Source organism: Lathamus discolor, chromosome 2 (assembly GCF_037157495.1).
Source record: "Lathamus discolor isolate bLatDis1 chromosome 2, bLatDis1.hap1, whole genome shotgun sequence".
Lineage (NCBI taxonomy): Eukaryota > Metazoa > Chordata > Aves > Psittaciformes > Psittacidae > Lathamus > Lathamus discolor.
In genome coordinates this window covers 146,940,581-146,960,898 of record NC_088885.1, presented here as the reverse complement: position 1 = coordinate 146,960,898, position 20,318 = coordinate 146,940,581, and the positions used below count along the sequence as shown (strand labels likewise).

The 20,318-nt window shown below is 36.1% G+C and overlaps 1 protein-coding gene across 4 annotated transcripts in view; it reads left to right on the top strand.

The window, feature by feature from the left end:
• Positions 1–20,318, top strand: part of TAF2 (TATA-box binding protein associated factor 2) — a 65,128-nt gene that overhangs the window by 21,943 nt on the left and 22,867 nt on the right. For all 4 annotated transcript variants that reach the window (XM_065668860.1, XM_065668862.1, XM_065668858.1 and 1 more), the window contains exons 11-20: positions 3,933–4,068; positions 5,072–5,226; positions 6,781–6,895; positions 6,997–7,106; positions 7,881–7,946; positions 9,890–10,142; positions 13,394–13,534; positions 14,804–14,914; positions 16,541–16,734; positions 17,305–17,444. In XM_065668860.1, coding sequence (XP_065524932.1) covers positions 3,933–4,068; positions 5,072–5,226; positions 6,781–6,895; positions 6,997–7,106; positions 7,881–7,946; positions 9,890–10,142; positions 13,394–13,534; positions 14,804–14,914; positions 16,541–16,734; positions 17,305–17,444 — 1,421 coding nt within the window. The remainder of the gene's footprint in view (positions 1–3,932; positions 4,069–5,071; positions 5,227–6,780; positions 6,896–6,996; positions 7,107–7,880; positions 7,947–9,889; positions 10,143–13,393; positions 13,535–14,803; positions 14,915–16,540; positions 16,735–17,304; positions 17,445–20,318) is intronic.

Genomic DNA, 20,318 nt, shown 5'->3' with positions numbered 1-20,318 from the left:
GTCTGCTCATGATGGATCTTGATTCAGTTCATTGTGTGTTCCTGCAAGTAGTGAAGCAGACCAAGTACCTAGATGCTTTTGTTACATTTACCTCTGAGAAGCAAGTTATAGCCAGCAGCAGTCATTAGGGCACCCTGTTGGTGATGTCGTCTTCTGTTGTTTCGGTTTTTTTAAGGAAAATTTTGGGGTACAACTGATTCTGAATTATTTCCTGGCAGACTTTTTAATTTGCAGCATTACTGTTTAGCAACATACTCCCTTCTACAGAGAAACTAAATTTACATTGATAGGATCAGATGAAACTAGAGAAAAAGGGCACATGTTTAAAAAAGGAAATTCACTAAAAGTGTTTTTGTAGCTGCTAAATTTATTGGTTTTATTATATTTATTCTGGAATTGGACACATTTCACAAAATCCTGTTCTGATGCTCTTAATTTCGTAGATGCTCTGTGTTCCTACAGCTATTTCAATAATTCATTGTATTACATTTTGTTAATAATAAGCATAACATCACTTAACTATGAATTACAATTTGCTGTTTCTTGTAGATTGCAAAGTTCCCTTATATGTAAATTAAGTGCATGTTCCTGGCTCTGGGAAATGATACATATGTGATTCTGTGTGATTCTGTGATTTAGGGGAAGCATTTTCATGATGATGTCTACAACATTTCTCTCCAATATATATTTTTGCGTTTCCTTGCTCTGGGTTTTGTGTTAAGGTTTCGTGCCAAGTGTATTTGAATTACAGCAGTCCCAATTGATAAGCATATGAAGAAAGAAATAGAGTAATCACTAATCTGATTTTTCAACTAAATTAGAATTAGGATATTGAAATAAATCATTGGGATTAAAGAAAGTTTTAGACACATGAATTAGCTTCTGTGTAAAACAGTCTTACAAATCCTTCCAGTTCCAGTCTGGCGAAACAAAACCACTGCTCTCCAGAGCACTTACTTTAAAAGAAAAAAATCCCAGACCCTGGGAGAATGAAAGAGAGGAAACTGCATGTTAACTGTTTGCTGTAAGGATGAAAGCTTCAGAAAAAGTTTTGTATGTTATATCTTCATTTTGTGTTCTCCCATTTTAGAATTTGCTTCTCTTCAGTCTTTGTGCTGGTACCACCCTGTTGTAAAATTGCGAAAGCTCAAGAAATTTATACAGATATATTTTGAATGGAAGGAAGTTCCACGTTAACATCAGGAAGAACTTCTTTACTGTAAGAGTGACAGAGCACTGGAACAGGTTGCCCAGGGGGGTTGTGGAGTCTCCTACACTGGAGATATTCAAGGCCCGCCTGGACAAGTTCCTGTGTGAGGTACTGTAGGTTACCCTGCTCTTGCAGGGGGGTTGGACTAGATGATCTTTTTAGGTCCCTTCCAACCCTTGGGATTCTGTGATTCTGTGATTCTGTGATTGAGAGGTTCACGTTGAATGACAGGATTACATATGAGAGCATGAGCATTAGGAATTTCCATGGAAGAGCTAGTTCACTTTTCACTTTGACAAAGGTTCTATGTCCACATTGCTAATTTTAATTCTCATTTCAATAAAACTCTCAGAAGTATAATGATGGAAGAAAAATAGAATCAGAAGAAATGTATTAATATTGAATAAACTGCAAAATGTATCTGTCAAATGCAAGCTTGTCATAAGTTTTGATTTGCACTTAAATAATGTAACCAGTACCAAGATCAGTCAACACTTAGTCAATTTAAGAAGGCTAAGAATGTGGGTCCTGGCTTGGTAGTGATTTTCAAGAAAAGAATTTTACCGAAGTCAATCAACTGTATAATTTGAAGCAGGATAAATAGTTTTTATACTGAGACCAAATTATATAACGTCTGAGCCACAACCTCAGTTTCCTCATTGTATTTCAATTCTTTCATGGTTGCTAAACCATCTCTTCCTTGGAACGGAGAAGTATCCAAAATAACAGGACAATTGGGATAAGGAGAACTTTAGCAATCGCCTATTGGCTAGAAACAGCAAGAAGTAAACCTAAGTACCTTCTTATTCATATACCTATTATACCTAAGCAGGGTAGTACTTGATTAAATTTAGAAGTACTTTTCTTTTTTTATCTTCTGAAGGTGTTTAAACAGACATTCATGAGTAAAGTTAAGGGATTCTCCCAGTAAATAGAAAAATGGAAAAAACCATCAAGGTGTTACAGCTACCTTGGTTCTTGCCATCTCCTGAGATCTTAAGAGCTGCAGATAAGCAGCTAGGTGCTGGTCCTGTCCTGGTAGAACAGTTCTTACTGCCATAGGTCTTTCAACTGCATTGAAAAATTGGTCAGAGTTTAAATAGTTTAATAGGTCTTTGAAGGTTCTGGAAGACCAGAGGCTTTGTGAGGTATTTGGCATGATAGATCAGGCTTATAGTGCTTACCTTTGATCATTACAATCTGTGAATTATTTAGTTCTGTCTTGTAGTGTGTTCTTCTAAAGTCTTTGGACAAATCAGGTGTCTGGGCCATCTGGAAATGGTTCAGTTATGTTATCTATAAGTGAGAAAATCACAGGGAAAAATCCAGTCCTGAGCCCATAAATTTTAAGAAGGTGGCATTTTCTATGTCATGGTGGTCAATTTGTGATTCTCCACCAACCAGCATAAAATACATCTGGATTCACACTAAGAAGTTTGTCTGACATGGTGCGGGTCCAGTTTCTTCAGATGTTTGTTATTCCTTAATGGAAAACTCAAATTCCCTGTGAAAAGAACTAAACGAAAATACCATAGCACATCAAAAAGACCTGGTTTATCAGTAAAATAAAGTCAGGCTTGTAGTTATCTCCATTTCTCAAATAATTGAAGGAGGGAGGTCTTTTTTTCTCAAGAATTTCCGTATCACAGCTGCTTTTGTGCTTGGAAATTACCTATAGGTCCGAATGCTTGTGTTCTGAAATGTCAAACTTGGTAAAGAAAATGAAAGCTTATCAAAATTAAGGCTTTTTGTGTTTTATTACTGTGCAGAATCCAGAAATCAGTTCTGTTTTAAAAAGTTTTAGGGTTTCAGCATTTTTTGTCTTTTGACATGGATTGAGCTTAAACCATTTAAAATATTTTGCTTACAGACATGAAGGATATGTCTGAAGAAGTACCACAGATAGTTCAAGTTACAGTGTGGCAGCTTGTAACATGATGCTCTGCCTAGTCTTCCTTGGCGTGTTGTCTGATTTAGAAGACAGCAGTTTGCCAAAGTATTGAAAGCAAAAATTCACTGCTAAAATAGAAACCAATTCCTTTTCTCTTCACATGAAAGTCTGTTTACTTTAATGGCAACAATTATTTATTTAAATATAAGATATTCCCCACGTACCGTCACTTTTAAGAGAAGTGCAGCAGGGGGAATCACAGGATGGTTTGTGCTGGAAGGGACCTTCAAGATCATCCAGTTCCAACCTGCCTGCCATGGGCAGGGACACCTTCCACTAGACCAGGTTGCTGCAAGCCCCATCCAGCCTGGCCTTGAACACTGCCAGGGATGGGGCAGCCACAGCTTCTCTGTGGAAACCTGTGCCAGAACCTCACCACCCTCACAGTAAAGAATCTCTTCCTAGTATCTGATTTAAATCTACCCTCTTTTCATAATGTCAATTTATGCGTAATTTCTGGACTCAAATTGCTTGCTAGACTTCCTTGCTTGGGTTGCTACTGCTATCACTGTCTTTACAGTAATGCATAGCATGTATTACCAGCTATTATTCTCTGTTCAGCACTGGCTGTATGCCAGGTGCATACACCCATGTCACACAGAATGTAAAGTGTGTGGTTGTTTTAAGCATGTCATAATTTATAACTTTAAAGCAGAAGAAGAGATGCTAAATAATTGTTGTTGCAACTATAATCTTCGTTGCTAAGATATATTTAAAGTTCCATTCCATAAAATGCAAAATAGAGCTGCTTTTTTTATTATTATTTTTCAGCCCTGCATCACATTTACATTTTTCTATCAAACACCCTCATACATTGTCCTGGGAATATTACACGATGTTCCAGTGTAAAGCGCATCTTGTTATGAGACTGATTGAGAACAGGATTAGCATGGAGTTCATGTTACAGGTAGGTATTTAAATGATTATGTGGAATATATTGCTTTTGCCTTTAGTGGCATTTGTATTCATTAAATGGAGTTTTAAGGCAGAACAGCACAGGTTATCTTAGGATTCAGTTTGTATTTTCAGTTTTAGCAGGAGAGAACAAACATAAAATGTAGGTCATTTGTGTTAGGATGGGTTAGCTATTATTACTCGTAACTTGCAATACTTCTTATATATTGTATATCCTCTTTAATATTAATGTTGCTTTCAGTGATTGCGATAGGTTGTTAACACTGAGGACCTGTTTTACTGCCCCTAACTGATGTTGATGTGAGCTAGTCTAACCAAATTACAAATAATGAAGTTGTTAGTGCATACAGCTTTTGCTCTCTCCATTGTATAAATTTTCAGAAGGAAAATAAATTTTTAGACGGAGGATTGATCTTTATATTAGAAGAAGTGGTTGAGTAGAAAATTGTAGTTTTATTCTGAAATGCGAAACTTCTGTAGAGTTTTAGGTTTTTCTTCACTAAATATGTTTTGTGAAATGCCATGTTTCAGGCTTTTTTAAGGAAAACATGTATGCGCCTGTGGTAAGAGCTATTTTAAGTAGTTCTCAGCAGATGCACCTTTCTTAAAGCTTTCCTTACGTAAATCTGATTTTTTTTTTTTTTTTGCAATATTTAAAAAAGAATGGCGAAGTAGAGAACCCAATGACTCTCTTATTTCTAAAAAGCAGATCTAGCTGGTGATCTGGTATGTTCAGAAGCAGGGTTTCAGAGCTTTCTCAGGGTCATGGGTGCTTTACTATAAAGAAAAATACATTTGTGTCTGCAAATCAGAATTTCTGATATGGTCAAGCAAATAATTTTCTGAAACGTCTTTATTTTGAAAGACTTCTTTTGAGGTCAGTTATCAAAGAATGAGTTTTTTGGCCTTTAGTTGCAATTCATCTGCAACTAAACAGAAAAGCATATTTTATATATTAAAGTATTTGTGAAAGTAATAACTTTTTATCATTTTAGGTTTTCAACAAGTTGTTGAGTCTGGCCAGCACTGCTTCATCTCAGAAGTTCCAGTCACACATGTGGAGTCAGATGTTGGTTTCCACATCTGGGTTTTTGAAATCTATCTCAAATGTCTCTGGCAAAGACATCCAACCTTTAATAAAGCAGTGGGTGTATCCTTTTTATTCTTGGTCTGGATTATTAATATGGAGAATGAATCTGGTTTTTAATTGGCACTATTAAAGGAATGTGAGGAAAGGTATGAAATATATTTGCTTAAAGCAGTTAGGTACATTATTCTTTGAATTAGATATATATGGCTCGCACTCCTTTCATAGTCAATTAGAGAATGCTGGGGTTTTTTCACATGTTCTTTACTAGAAGGTATTTCATGATTTTAGGTTCTACTTTGAAAGAAGCACAAGAACTCTGCTGGAATTTAAGGCCAAATTATACTAAAGGGATTCCAGAGGACACTGCCCATAGAAATATGCTGAAGTCTGACATGGAAAATGCTATAGTCTGGTGCATTTTAAGATGTGATTTCCAGTAAATCATCATGAAATAAGTAAACCTAAAGCTCAGATTGATAGCTTAAAATACACTGATATTTAATAGCTTGGTAGCTTATGTTAAGATTGCAGTTTAAAGTAAAATAAAGCTCTGTGTGTTGATTTTTCAAATTTAAGTGGTATTAGTCAAGAAATAGGGTTTTTTATTTTGGATTGATATAAGGGTTAATTTGAATTTGTTCCATTTAACAGGTTTAACTGGTAGTTTTAATTAATGTGATTGCAGGCTAGAACCATACCTTGCTGTTCTTACAGAAAGAAGTAGGTATTAATATTTAGACATTATTTATTTAGACAGACTTAATGATTTTCATGCAACACAGTATCTAACTAAAACCCACTGCATCATTAATATTTATGAACTAGTATGAGACATTAGTGTTTTATCTGCATTCTCTTAATTTCCATGTGTAGCTGTGCCAAGTACTTGAGGAGGATAGGAGTTCTCTATGTGCATATATTCATACTGCAGCTATACCTAGATGTTAGCATTACTGTCTGAGCTGGATGAATCTTAAATACATCTGTTCTGTAACCAAGGAAGACTTGTAGCTCAGATTTTGGGACTTTTCAGCTTCTCTGGACTTTGGCCGCAAGCCTGATGCTGTTAACTGTAATTGGTGTTTAATTCTATGGCTTCAGTCTCCCTACCATGCTTCAAACACTGTTGCAACCTGTGAGAGTAGATTTTCTCTTCTTCTAAGACCACAGCAGGTCATTGTATCATTAGGGAGAATATTGTATTACTCTTAAATAGTGCCATCTTACACTATTAAGTGCTTGTGTTGGTGCTGAGTTTAAACGCTGTGCTAAAGAAACCATTAAAAATGCCTTAAGCTGTACTTCATAACAAAGTCACAGACCTTTATGAAGGCAGCTGCTTTGAACAGAACCAGTCTGAGGTGTCTAGCCGAAAGACGATAGCTTGGAAGAAAAGTTAATAATGCACGTACATGATTGTATGTTAGAGAACTGTTTAAGGAAAAAAAAATCTTTAAAAGTTCATGAATTAACATCAGTATTTTAATTTCCTGTTTTTCTTGGGATGGGAAACTGTAGGAATAAAGAAGCATAAAGGAAATACAAAGAATGAAAGCATTATGTTTGTTTATAACTATTGCATTGTGCAACTAGAATTCCTATACAGCTAATTAGGGATCAGAGCGGAGTGGTAAAATTTTATGGTAGCTTTGCATTTAATAGAAAACGGAATGTATTGGAGTTGGAAATAAAACAAGACTACACGTCTCCTGGGACTCAGAAATACGTGGTAAGGTCCATTTTCCATATTTTACCTACACATACAAGTATGATGCATAACATTAATAAGCATAATTTTAATGTTAATAACAAAATCTCATGAACTTGAAGGGTCCTCTTAAAGTGACAGTGCAGGAACTTGATGGATCATTCAACCATACATTGCAGATTGAAGAAAACAGTCTTAAACATGATATACCTTGCCATTCTAAAAGCAGAAGGTAAGAACAAAACAAACTGCACATATTTTTAATATGAATGTATGAAAACATGTAGTGCATTAGAAGGTCAGTATATGCTTTTTTATGTTTTGTGTTTATGTTTTCTTAATCTTGCTGAATAAGATTTACCTGTGATGTAAAGCAAGAAAATGGAATTTACTACTGTTTATGGACAGCAGGAAACCTTCTATTTTATATGCAGTTCTGAATTACAAGTATTTTTATTAAAGTTTCCTAAAGAACTTATTTATATAGAACAAATTGAATAAATACTCTCATTAGTCAAAATAAAAATGCCTCTGAATGGGAAAGTCAAATTAGAGAGAAGATTAATGTGAGCCAGGGGAGTACTTCAAGTGAAAATATATGCAAGGAGCACTTGCATAGTTTTCCTTTTCTGTTGAGAGTGCCAGGGCTGTTCACTAAACCTAATGAGCAAGAAAAGTAACGTACTTCCCAAGTAGATTCTTTCAGCTTCCTTATTCATTTAAATAACTATTTTGATGTCTGCTTCTCAAAGTTGTATGCTTACATGTAATTAGAAGAATTAATGGAAGTCAAGTTTAAGCCAATTTAAAATATTGGTGATTATTATTTAAATAAAATTGATGCACAGCTCAACTTTGTGAATATTTGTTTTGCTGGAGAGAGCATTATTTTTCAGTGTGGTGAAATACAGAGAGAACTTTTGCAGGCTTAAGTTCCATTTCTAAAGATATGTTTGCTAGTATAGTAATTAATACTTACTTTCTTCTATTTTTTCTTTCTAAATAGAAATAAGAAGAAAAAGATTCCACTGATGAATGGAGAAGAGGTGGACATGGACCTTTCTGCTATGGAGTAAGTTGGAGCTTGTTAGAGTTCCTCAATGTGAGACTGAGCCATGTTCGCCTTGTCTAAAGCATGCTATTTTTAAGGGCTTTATAGTAATGTTGTACTTCATAGTATGACTGGCAAATTTCAAGACTACACCACATTTCTTTGCCTTCTTTGAGACATTTCTTCTGTAGCTGGGAAAATGTTGGCAAAGTGTAAATGTATGGGTTAACTGCTATAATCAGACTTAAAAAATTATCTTAGGCGTAATAAGGTGATATAATTACTTGATTCTTTCATAGACATATCTAATATCTTTCTGCTGGCGTTATAGGTAAAATCTAAATAAGAATTTTGTTGAAACAAAGAGCAAGCAGTTTTCGTTGGACTTCAATGAAGACCATTTAACTGGCACTAAGGCACACAAGTTCCTGAAATCTGTGGTTAATTACAAAAGAATACTTTTAGATTGAAAATAGGTGATGAAATGCTTTGTAACTATAATTCATACTGGCATTAATTTCAGTTGGAATTGTTTAGGTCTTGGGAGGCAGATTCTTGCTCAACCTGCTTTACCTTCCTAGAGTTTGAACCAGTGGTGTTCTCAGAAGTACTGAAGGTGTTGGTACCTTGCTTGCTGGCTGAGGGAAGTAAATTATCTGCTCTTGAAAACTCACAGTGTGTCTTTGAAGAAGGATTGATTGCTTGTCACCTTAAAAGTGCTGGAGATTGTTGCAAATTTAACCTCATCTGAAATATGATGAGACATAGTAAGACATACTTACACTGAGCAAGTTATTGTTATTATTTCTATGTGATAGTTGGCGTATGTAAAATAGACTTTTAATTATATTTAAGAGCAGTTACCATAAATATTTGTTATGTTCAGGTAGCCATTGCATTACATTAAGTTGAGCCTTCAATAATAATCTTGGAACTACCTTTTGAGTGGTGTAGGATTTTATGCAAGTCACTTATGCGTTATTTATCTGATAACCTAATCTCCAATACTGTTATTCTTTTGTCCAGTTTGGACTCTTCCAAGCATATATGATAGTGTTTATTCTTCTTTATTCTTCTAAATCCTGTGTATGAACTCTTCTTTTCACTCTCCTTTCCTCTCTAGCTACTATCTTTACATTAATTCTAGATTTTCTACAGATGTATACAGAAATGCACATTTAATGATGCTTTTTTCTCTATTCCAAACTCTCTCCTAATTCTATGTCTGTATTTTGTTGTTATCAATTTAATGTGAAAAACTGAGTAAGAGACTTTATTATATAGTTTGTGCTTGTTGCTCCTATATATTACTTACGCTGTCATGATGCTGTGTGAATACTAAAGTATAAAATGTTTATTTGGGTGGAATACAACTAAGTAATTTTATCTGTAGGACTAAAACCTTAATCTTCTCTGTTGATACTTTAACTTTTATTATTTGGCTTGGCTGTTTTGTGGTTTCACATGGCTATCCCTTGTCATCTTTCAATATCTCAGCGTGTGTGTGTTTGTAAAACACTTTCATATCTATTGATTAAAAAAATATATTAAAAATACTGGTGTTTGCCACCAGATTTTCCTTGTTGGTTTTTTGTAGTCTTAAACTGTAGGAGTGCTGCTCACTTAAGAAAGTTATAGTGTTTGAGGACGTAGCATTAAATATATTGAGATTGTACAGTAGTTTACCATGACCTCAGATCTGTAGGTTAAAAGTACTAAACTGCTGTATCCACTTTTAAGTATTAGAGGCTTGGACAGGTTACCCTGGGAGGCTATGGAATTGCTGTCCTGAAAGCAGGAGATCAGTAAAGGTGACTTTCAAAAGTCCCCTCTAAGTTAGATTACTTTTTTGGTTCTTTGAATCTAAATATTTAAATAATAACTTGTAACAAGTTAGAACATCTGTTGAATTTCTACAGTTTTGAAATGTTTTAAGTTATTAATGTTTTTCATGTTTTTCTTAGTGCTGATTCCCCTTTGCTCTGGATAAGAATAGACCCTGACATGTCAGTACTGAGGAAGGTAGAATTTGAACAATCTGATTTCATGTGGCAGTATCAGCTTCGATATGAGAGAGATGTGGTTGCACAAGAAGAAGCCATTTTGGCATTGGAAAAGTTCCCCACTCCAGCATCACGACTTGCACTGACTGATATACTAGAACAGGAGCAATGTTTCTACCGAGTGAGAATGATGGCCTGCTTCTGCCTTGCAAAGGTGAGGTTATGTGAATGGGTGCAAAGGAAGAAATCTGCTAGACATTCTAAACGTTTGAAAATGGGTCAAAACTCATCACAGTTCTTAAACTGGCTTGATATTTAACCTCTTGAAAGTGTTTGCCAAGTATTTTTAACATGACTGATTTGAAAGAAAAGCTGTATTATTTTAGTCTGTAAGTGGAGACTGCAGAAGGCTTTCATAATTGTCAAAATTGAGATGTCAGACATGAAAACCACAAGGGATTTTTCCAGTTTTCATTAAGTGGCAAAAATAAAAGACTTCTGTTTAATTTTTTTCAGATCCAAAGTATATTTTTTCTATTTTACTGGGAAGTTCCTTGGCCTTTCTGTTGAGAACTCTTGAATTGCTGAAATTCATCTGTCTAATATGAATTCACATTGCTGCCCTATATCATTTCATATTGAATAGGGACACAAAATAAACATCATGTTGGTCTGCAATTAAATATTTAACAGCCAAATAATTGCCTTGAGATCAGAAGATCTTTTTTCTTTAGACACAAAATTAGCATTAAGAACGAAAATTAGAGAACCTTATGAAACAACTGGGTGGAAACACAGAAAAATTTCTGAAGAGGTATGTTGTTGACATATTTTGTGCATATAAAGGCATACTTATTCACCACTTGTGGAGCTCAGATTTTTGGCATAAAGCTCGTTTTCTGCAGTTTACCTTTTGAGAATAATTCAGTACCTGTTCTGAAATTTAGAAATAAATCCTTTGGCCATATTTTTAAAGTCAAAATCCAAGAAATGTTTGTGACAAAGTATTTTAATATTATGAAATACTGCCGGTGTATGTACTTGTATTGGTATTGTCGGTATCTGACTTCAAATATTAATTTGCTTGGAGTATTTGGAAGTAGATATTCACAGGTAAATATTAGAAAAGCAGTTGTTGCAATGTTTAGAAAATGCAATGGGGTTTGGTATTTTTGGTCTTTGAATTGTCAGGCAGTTGGGCTGCAGATAATCATAACTGGGTTTGCTCAATTATATGAATAATCTTGGGTCTACAAATAAGGTTGTTGGCTTACAGAAAAAAGATTATAAAGCTAATGTCGTGGTTTAAACTCAGCCACACAGTTTCTCTCTCACTCCCCCCTTTCCTCCCCCTGCTCCTGGAGGGATGGGGAGGAGAATCGAAAGAATGCAACTCCCACGGGTTGAGATAAGAACAGTCCAGTAACTAAGGTATAACACAAAACCACTACTGCTACCACCAATAGTAATAATGTAAGGGAAATAACAAGGGAAGAGAATACAGCCACTCACCACCCGCCGACTGATACCCAGCCCGACCCCAGCAGTGATGTAGCCCTTCCAGGTAACTGCCCCCAGTTTATATAGTGGGCATGACGTGCTGTGGTATGGAATACCTCTTTGGTTAGCTTGGGTCAGGTGTCCTGTCTCTGCTTCCTCCTGTCTTTCCCTCCTCCCTGGCAGAGCATGAGGCTCAGAAAGTCCTTGGTCAGGGTAAACATTACTAAGGAACAACTGAAAACATTGGTGTTATCAGCGTTGTTCTCAGGCTGAGAGTCAAAAACACAGCACTGCACCAGCTACTACGAAGGAGAAAAATGACTGCCACTGCTGAACCCAGGACAGCTAAGTAAAAAATATGGCTGTGACACTGACTCAAGGTGAAGGAGCATGGTAGGACAGAATTGTAGGTGTGCTTATGTAAGTTACCTAGGAGGAAAGTGTAATGCATTCTGTTAGTAGTTCCAGTTAGTAAGAATCACTTCCTGTTGTCATTAACTCAGTTTAATTTTTGCAGCCTGTAAATATTAAGGATTTGTGTTCTTCATTGAAAAGAAAAAACAAAGTCCCTCGTGTTTATTTTGGGGGAGAGTTCTTTTTCATTGATTTGCAGCTTCTAGTTAGATTGTGGCTACTACTGTAAAACATTCTTGGTGAGCATATGTTGATGTAGAGGAAGAATAGGTGACAAGCAATTATAAAACTGAATTTACTGCACTTTCTAAATATACCACATACTTTGTTGTAAACCATTCTAGTCTCTCGGGCATAAAGTATCTAGGTTACATATTCAATCCTTATTGATAAAGAAGGCGGGGGAAGGCGTGTGCACATGCACACACTTTGCTGAGTAGTTCATAACAAATAACCCTACAAAGATAAGAGAAAACCGTGTCACAGTATTAATTCCTGGGAGGCTGATTCCCCTTTTCAGATCCATTGCAGTGTTGGTGATGTGCTGCGAGCGTTAAAAAAGAACACCACCACAAACTTAGCACCACCTCTCCCCCAACACTGAGAAGTTTCATAGCTGTGTGTGACCGTTATATCCAGATTTTTATGCTATACTAAATTGAAGGATGCAGAAATGAAATGTACCTGCAGTCCTTTTAAGTAGAAATAGTGCAAGACAGGCTGCTTGCGTTGTGGTATGGAGAATGTGCAAATGCATGTAACTCAGAGTGTATATCAGTAGAATAAGTAGCAAATTTGGATTGTCAGTATTTAAAGAGAAATTCAATTAGTCAAAACACATTATAAGGGTAAAAAATACTGAAGAGATTATGATTTAACTACTGTTGATTGAATTTGAAATTACTGTTGTTCATTTCTAGATTTTGCAAATGTATGAAACCAAGGATGCTGGGAAGGCACAAGAGCAGTTGTCTCTTAGTCGAACCTTCCCGCATTACACCAAAACAGACTATAACAATAAATTGGTCTCAGTAATGGTCTCATTGTGAATTATGATTGAAGTTAGAGGTGGCTGATATGCCTTTCACTTTAGGGGTGGTCTTAGTCTAAGGGTGGCTGAGATCTACTTAAAGTCTAGGCTGAGGTTACTGGCAGGGTAAATCTGGGAGGCTGGTATTGCAAAAGCTTCTTCCATCACTGGCTTCCGTAGAGTCAAAAAAACTTGGCTTAATAAACACAGAATTTTAATCTAAAATATAAAGGAATAATTCAGAACAGAAGTTTATCATGGAAAGATAATTATTTGCAGACATCTTCCAAATGGAACAATTCTCATAAAATTTACCTTTATTGTAGAGAAGGTATATTGGGGATGGCAGTGAAAGCTTAGCTAAAGTAAAATAATACATTGATGAAAATATGTATCTCTTTAAAGCACAGTATGTTCTTGGCAATTATTCTTTTTGATTATGGGAAATGTGTATTCTTCTAAAGCCAAACTAAATTTGCAGCGGTGATGTTAATAAAATTTCCCTTCCCCTAATTACACAGATTGCAAATTCCATGGTAAGTACATGGACAGGACCACCAGCCATGAAGTCACTGTTCACCCGAATGTTTTGTTGTAAGACTTGTCCAAACATTGTGAAGACCAACAACTTCATGAATTTTCAAAGTTACTTTCTGCAAAAGGTACGATTTGGGTTTTTCCACTGAATGTTTTAAAAGAAATGTCAAAATATAAAACTGTAGTGTGTAGCTGTAGTTGACAGCTACAGGAACATGGACAGCACAGTCCTGCTTTACCCCTTCATAAAAATACAAAATAACTAGTTTTTTCTTATATGACATCTGTTTGTTCCATCTTAGTCAAAAAATCAGTTAATAAATTGCATACATAATTATTTGTGAATATTTATGAGCTCATTCTGAAATAGAATTTAGTGTACAGTAACAAAGCTAATCCTTTTGTCTTTTAGGTGAATTAAGAAGCTGTTCTGATTCATTACTGGCAATGATATCGTGTTGCAAATAACATCTCATAACTATTACCTTAAATTGGTGGGCTTTTTAGTTCAAGGCATTACATAATCCTTCTTGCTCTCTCCTATCAGTTGTCAACATCATGTATTGCTGCAGCTTATATTGATGTTAATGCAGATTTATGTACTGGAACCTACAGTTGTTGATTGTACAGTGAATCACAAAAATTAGTCACAATGGTTTTCTCTCAAGATTTATTTTATAATTATTGGATGATTGAGTTATTATTCAACAGATTTAATTTTCCTCAGTATGCAGAAAACTCAGATTTTGTTTTCTTATAGTGCCCAAAACTGCTTCATCGTTCTCCCCATGTCTCTGTTTTGCACCTTCTTTTGTATTTTTCTGCTCTTTTTGTCATTGTTCATTCTTTCACGCAAAATCTTACACCTTTCTCCCTTTGAATCCCATGTCTGAAGTTTATTGATCTAGAGTAAAACTGAATCTCTGTGAGTGGAGCCTAGAGAGCCGATTAGCTCATTCTAAAATAAATACCTAATCAGGCTAATACCTGTCTGGCTAATAACTCTTCTGGCTTCACTGACTGTATTCGTTCTATACCTCTCCATGGTAAGAGAAACCTAGAAATCGTGTTCACATGAAAACACCCAAATTCAATGCCTGTCTTAAGACAGTTCCAGCATAATTTTCTGTATTTTGTTACTTTCCATTTGTTACCTTGATTTGAGAATCTTTTCTTGGATGTACAGGGGTTTTTTTCTGCACTATGACTAATTATTAAACAATTACACAGTTGGTTTGGTCTGAATATTTTATAGCATGTGTATGACTTTCAAAAAGCACTTCTGGACAACTTTTCAGAGATACGTTATTGTTAAATTGTTCATTGCTTATTTCAGGCTGTAGCTATTATTTGACTAATATAAGAATGATGTTAGTATTATTTTTATTACACAGACTATGCCTGTTGCCATGGCCCTTCTGAGAGATGTGCACAACCTTTGTCCTAAGGAGGTTTTAATGTTTATTTTGGATTTGATCAAGTACAACGATAACAGGAAGAATAAGGTAAAGAATGAGGGATTCAAATTAACACACTTTCTTGTTGAAAAAGGTCTTCGTTAACATACTGCGTGATGGTTTATGCTATTAATGTAAATGTGGCTGGAAGAGTTGATGAAAAGGTGATATGCTAAGCTAAACATTAAATGTTACAGAATGTTCCGCAGCTGACATTTCTATGGCAGCGTTTCTTGGATGTTTCAAAGCTCTTTGTGCTTGTTGACTTACAAAGGAACTGCCTGTCTTCATGTGCACACATACTTTTCTTGCTTTACTCTTTTTCATTTGAAAGACCCATGTGTTTTGAGAAAATGTGCGTGAGGCTGACATGTAGCCTGCAAAGTTAAGCACTCATTTGTTTTGTTTTGGGGTTTTTTTCATCTCGAGAAGAGTATTTGAAAGAGCAATGAAAGTAAATAATCATTTTTTAACAATACATAGGACTCTGGGGTTCTGGGCTCTGAATGTCAGCTCTAGCTTTCAGAACTGGATTGTCTTCATTTAGTTAAATAACAGCTGAAAGCCACATTAATAAATTGAAGCATCTGAGTTAGAAGTGTTGTCATTTAAAGTTTAAACCACCTCCAAAGGATGATTAGATGACCTTTAAGATGCTGAGATGATACAAAATTCCGTCTCCCTAACTACAGAGGGAGTTTACAACTGCTGGCAAAATCTTAAGTGGAACAAATCTGAAGCATCTTAAGCCTCACTTTCTTGTCTGTAGAAACACGTACTGTAACGAGATGCTTGTTGCAATATTACTGAAATAAGGAGGTGATAGAGGGTGGAGAGGTAGAGAGTTAGACGCATGAATGCAAGCACCAGTAGTCACAAAACGTGATGGGTTGTTCTAACATCTGCCTACCACCAAAGGAGAAACCCCACCTCACTTTGCCACACATCCCTTCCACGCATGTATTTGACATCTTCTACCAAATCTGACAGCTATTGGGTTTGTTTAGATTAAATTAACTAATAACTCAAGTCCAGTGCTTTTTCCTGGTTTTTAAATTTTAGCTTTGTACTTCTTGTTGCTCCCTAACAAGACCAACAAATAACACCAGCCAGCTGAATGGAAGGGGCGAAACTTCCTAAGGGTGAGCCCAGATAAAAGGAGTGAATGAAAAAGCAAGAATTTCCACACTAAGCACCAGTTAGCCTGTTAGTTCACCTCAGAAGCTTGTGAAGTTGCTATCTAGATAAACTGCCTGATTTTCTGAGGTGCTAAGAACTCAGTAACTTTGGTAACTTTGACATGCAATATAGAAACAGAGGGGTAGTTTTAGATGCTCTCATTTAGGAATAACGGCTTTTATTTTCTGTACCTGGGAAATCTCCAATGCCTGATTTTTCCATTTGTATAAAGCAATGTATTACTATAAATATGCTCTTATTACAGAATGAAGATTAATGATTGATACTGCCTAATTGCTCAATCACATTTTTGATCACATTTTCAATCAAATTTCCATTTTCAGAATGAATTTATACCTGTTCTACTTTCTCTTGCAGTTTCTCATATGATTTTTGTTTTAAGATCTTGTTCTATAGTAGTGCTTCAACATTTCTTTTCTTTTAGAGAATATATATTGTTATATTTGCTTGTGTTTAAATGCTGGTTTTATCTAGTTTTCAGACAACTACTATCGTGCCGAGCTGATCGATGCCTTAGCCAACTCTGTAACTCCTGCAGTCAGCGTGAACAATGAAGTTCGAACGTTGGATAACTTAAATCCTGACATTCGACTTATTCTTGAGGAAATTACTCGTTTCCTAAATATGGAGAAGCTTCTTCCCAGTTACAGGCATACCATTACAGTCAGGTATGGTTTAATAGTTGTGCACATAAAGAGAAGCATACACATTAATGCTACTTTTGGGGGGTTTATGTACACTTCTATACTTAATATTTGAGCTTTTAGCTTGTGGGTCTTAATCGTGCGTCAGATACCTTCCAGTTTCCAAAAGCTGACAGTGCAAGTTTGTTTTGATTGCTTGCTTTTTCAACATTAATTTCTACCAGCGTAGACTTTTAATAGCAGGCATAAGGTGATCATACTTGTGCCTCTTTAAGAAGTTTCTTTATGAAAGAGAAGTCTCTTTATGAAAGTTTTGCCTTGTAACAATAACACAATGTAATCTGAGCTGCGTTTTCTTTGTATGCTAGTTTAGTTCTACTGAAACCAAGCAACAGATTTGACATGATGGGGAATTCTGTTTGTGTTTCTACCTCATTCATAGTTAATGACAGCTATGTGTTAGTATTATAGCATGTTAATTTGATCATATAATTCTAGCAAAGTGCAATATTTGATTTTGAAGAAAGTAATTTTATCCTTCTTGGCTGGCATTTCATCAATGTAGTGTAAATTTCCTCTTTCTACCTTACCTAGCTGTTTAAAAGCTATTCGGGTGCTCCAGAAGAATGGTCATGTCCCAAGTGATCCTGCTCTCTTCAAGTCATATGCAGAATATGGGCACTTCATAGATGTCCGAATAGCAGCACTGGATGCTGTCGTTGATTACACAAAAGGTACTTTTTGTCAAGTATTTTGACACTTTGTAACACATGTGATACAGTAGAAAAATGTAATCCCTCATTAATAATAGGTTGAAATAGTGTGCACCAGAAAAGCTTATGTAATGACAGATGTATTGGTAAAAAGCTAAGATTTCTATTAGTGCTTTCTCCTAGCAAATGCAAGTTTTATGAAGATGCCATGAGCATTGTTTCTCAGTGTTTGAATCAGCTACCTAAGTTTTGAGGTAATGAATAGACAGCACAGTGAGTAGTGGTAAGGGGTTTTAGTATTTTCTTTTTAACACTTCATTTTCTGTGGGTTTGATTCAGTTTAGCCATAACTGCTGGTCAAAGTTCTTGGTTTTGCTTTATGTTCTTGATAATCTGTTTTGCTTTTTTGCGTGCATCTTATGGTCGTGTTTTGAAAACTTGGAGTATTGGCTGGTTCTGTTTTGCCATTTATTACACACAGCTTATGTTTGTGAGATGTTTCCATTCTTCTGGTATTGTCTTTATTGTAGTTGACTGTTGCAGGTTCTTGAAAAAATACTGGGTAGTTTTCTTAAATGCCATTTGAAGTTCAGATTCAATCCTGACAGATTGGCTGGTGGCGGTTAAAAACTATATAATGATTTCATTTTCAGGGCAATGGAAAGTTTCTTTTGCTTTTTGCATTAGTAATTGTTTTCTCTTTTTTTATGAGTGTTTTATTACTTTGATCTTAATGCTGTTATTCTGTCCAAAGATTTCTCAAACTAGATAGGCGGTGGGAGGTGTTAAGGCAATTGTAGTCTTTGAGTGAATGCATCTGGCATTGAGGCATATGCTTACAGATTGAATCCAGACTGCCATACTGAAAAACTACTAACCTCAAGGGAGGCTGTGCACTGAGTGTCAGTCTCAGGGTCAATCCTCAGTCTTGTAATTCACCACACATTCTGTATCCATAACCCACTGCACATACACTATTTGGTGATTCTGTGAGTGATACCCAGCTAGAATTCAGAACTCTGCTGATGCTGTGCATCTCTGTCTCTGTTAGGCTACTTGCATTGTTCCTCCCTTCACAGAGTGTTAGTGGAAAGATTGCTGGAGAATGGAAAGCTTACTCATCAGCTTGCTTCATTTAGAATAATCTCCTCACTGTTCAACCCACCTTTTGGAAAGAAAAACTAATAGAAATAATGTTTTCTCATTAAATTCTTGACCTTTCATGGATGGTGTTTATATTTAATAATTAACTTGGATAAGAAAGTGTTTGTACTGCAAAGTAATACAGTGCAACTTTAAAAGAGCTGATCAAATGGGTTGCTGTATAAGCAAGATAGGAAAAATTGCTTGAAATAGTCTAAAGGAAAGTAAAATTTTAATGGTAAAAAATAGTAGAAAGATTATTTGAAGAAAACAGTGATTAAGTTGAACGTAATTTCTGACTGAGCTCACTGGGAGATCAGGAAATGATGGATTAGTGAATTACTGTACCTAACTGACTTGCCCTTTGCCAAAGGCTTTTTTCTCTGATGCAGGGGTAACAGATGCAAATATCTATCTGCTATAATGTCACTACAGTTCACAACACAGCCTACTGGCTAACTGGTCATTATATCATTTCTCAGGTACAACCTTCCAGTACTAACCACATGAGCTTCTTCTGTTAGACTGCAAGTGTTTGATGGAGGGATAAATCTGGAAGCTTAGTGTGCTGACTGACTTCTTCAGCTACCCATATAGAAGTTAGCAGCGCTTGTCTCACTGAGCCTAAACCTGGTTTTGGAAGGAGAAATGATTTGCTGTCTATTGCCAAGAGGTCTGATTCTCATTGTTCCTGGCTACCTGGTTTCCAGTTCATACTGGCCGTAAACCAGCAGCTATCAAATGCCTTTTGCTTGTGCCAAAGCTGGCGTTTTAGCAGTTCATGTAAAGGAAGCTGACAGATTTTGTAATTTCCATAAAAAGGAAAGTCTGTATTTTCTGGGGCACTGTACAACTCCCATGTTTTTCTATCAGCTCTAAGGGTAGGAATAGCACTGCCCTTTTTTTTAAGTTACTTCAAAAGAAATAATCTCTCCATGGAACTGAATAAGTTGTTTTCTTTGCCTTTAATAGTAAGTCTTTTTTTGAGACATGGTAACTCTGTAAAATGCTTGAGGCAGCATATAAGGACTTGGACAGTTGATCTAAACTGGCTCGAAGTGAACAGGGCTTATTAACTTTTTAAAGTTCACTTCTGAAAGTTGTATGACTATTAGTAGCTATATGTATACAACAAAGCAGTTGTATGTTTAGAAGAGGTAACAACAAACTGTTCTAAAGTGTCATGAATGTTTAGGGTCTCAGAGATGTGTTGCGGTGAGAATTGATGCACCATCTCTTGTAATCTGAAAAATGTCAAGAGGATTTTTACTTCAGAAAGCAGTCACTTGTTTTTATGTCTACCAGAAGTATAAAAATCCACGCATCTTTCTTTTCCCATAGCCTTCTCCTAGACAAACTGGCAAGACAAAGACGGGATGGGTGGTCTGTGACCTGGGTAGGAAATTGGGTCACAGGCTGCACTCAGGATGATGATAAATGGTCTTTGTTCAGGCTGGCAGCGTGTCACGAGTGGCGTCCCCAAGGGATCATCTTCATCTGATCTGGACAATGGCATTGAAAGCAGCCTCACCAGGCTTGCTGAGGGCACTGAACTGGTTGGTGAAGTGCACATGTCAGGAGGGAGACCCATCTTATAGAGGGACCAGACAGGCTGGAAGAGTGGGCAAGCAAGAACTGTATGAAGAACAAAGACAAGCTCAAGGTTCTGTACCTGGGACAGCAGAACCAAAGAGCCCAGCACAGGCTGGGATTTGTGTGGCTGGGGAGCAGCAACGTTGAAGGAGACGTGTG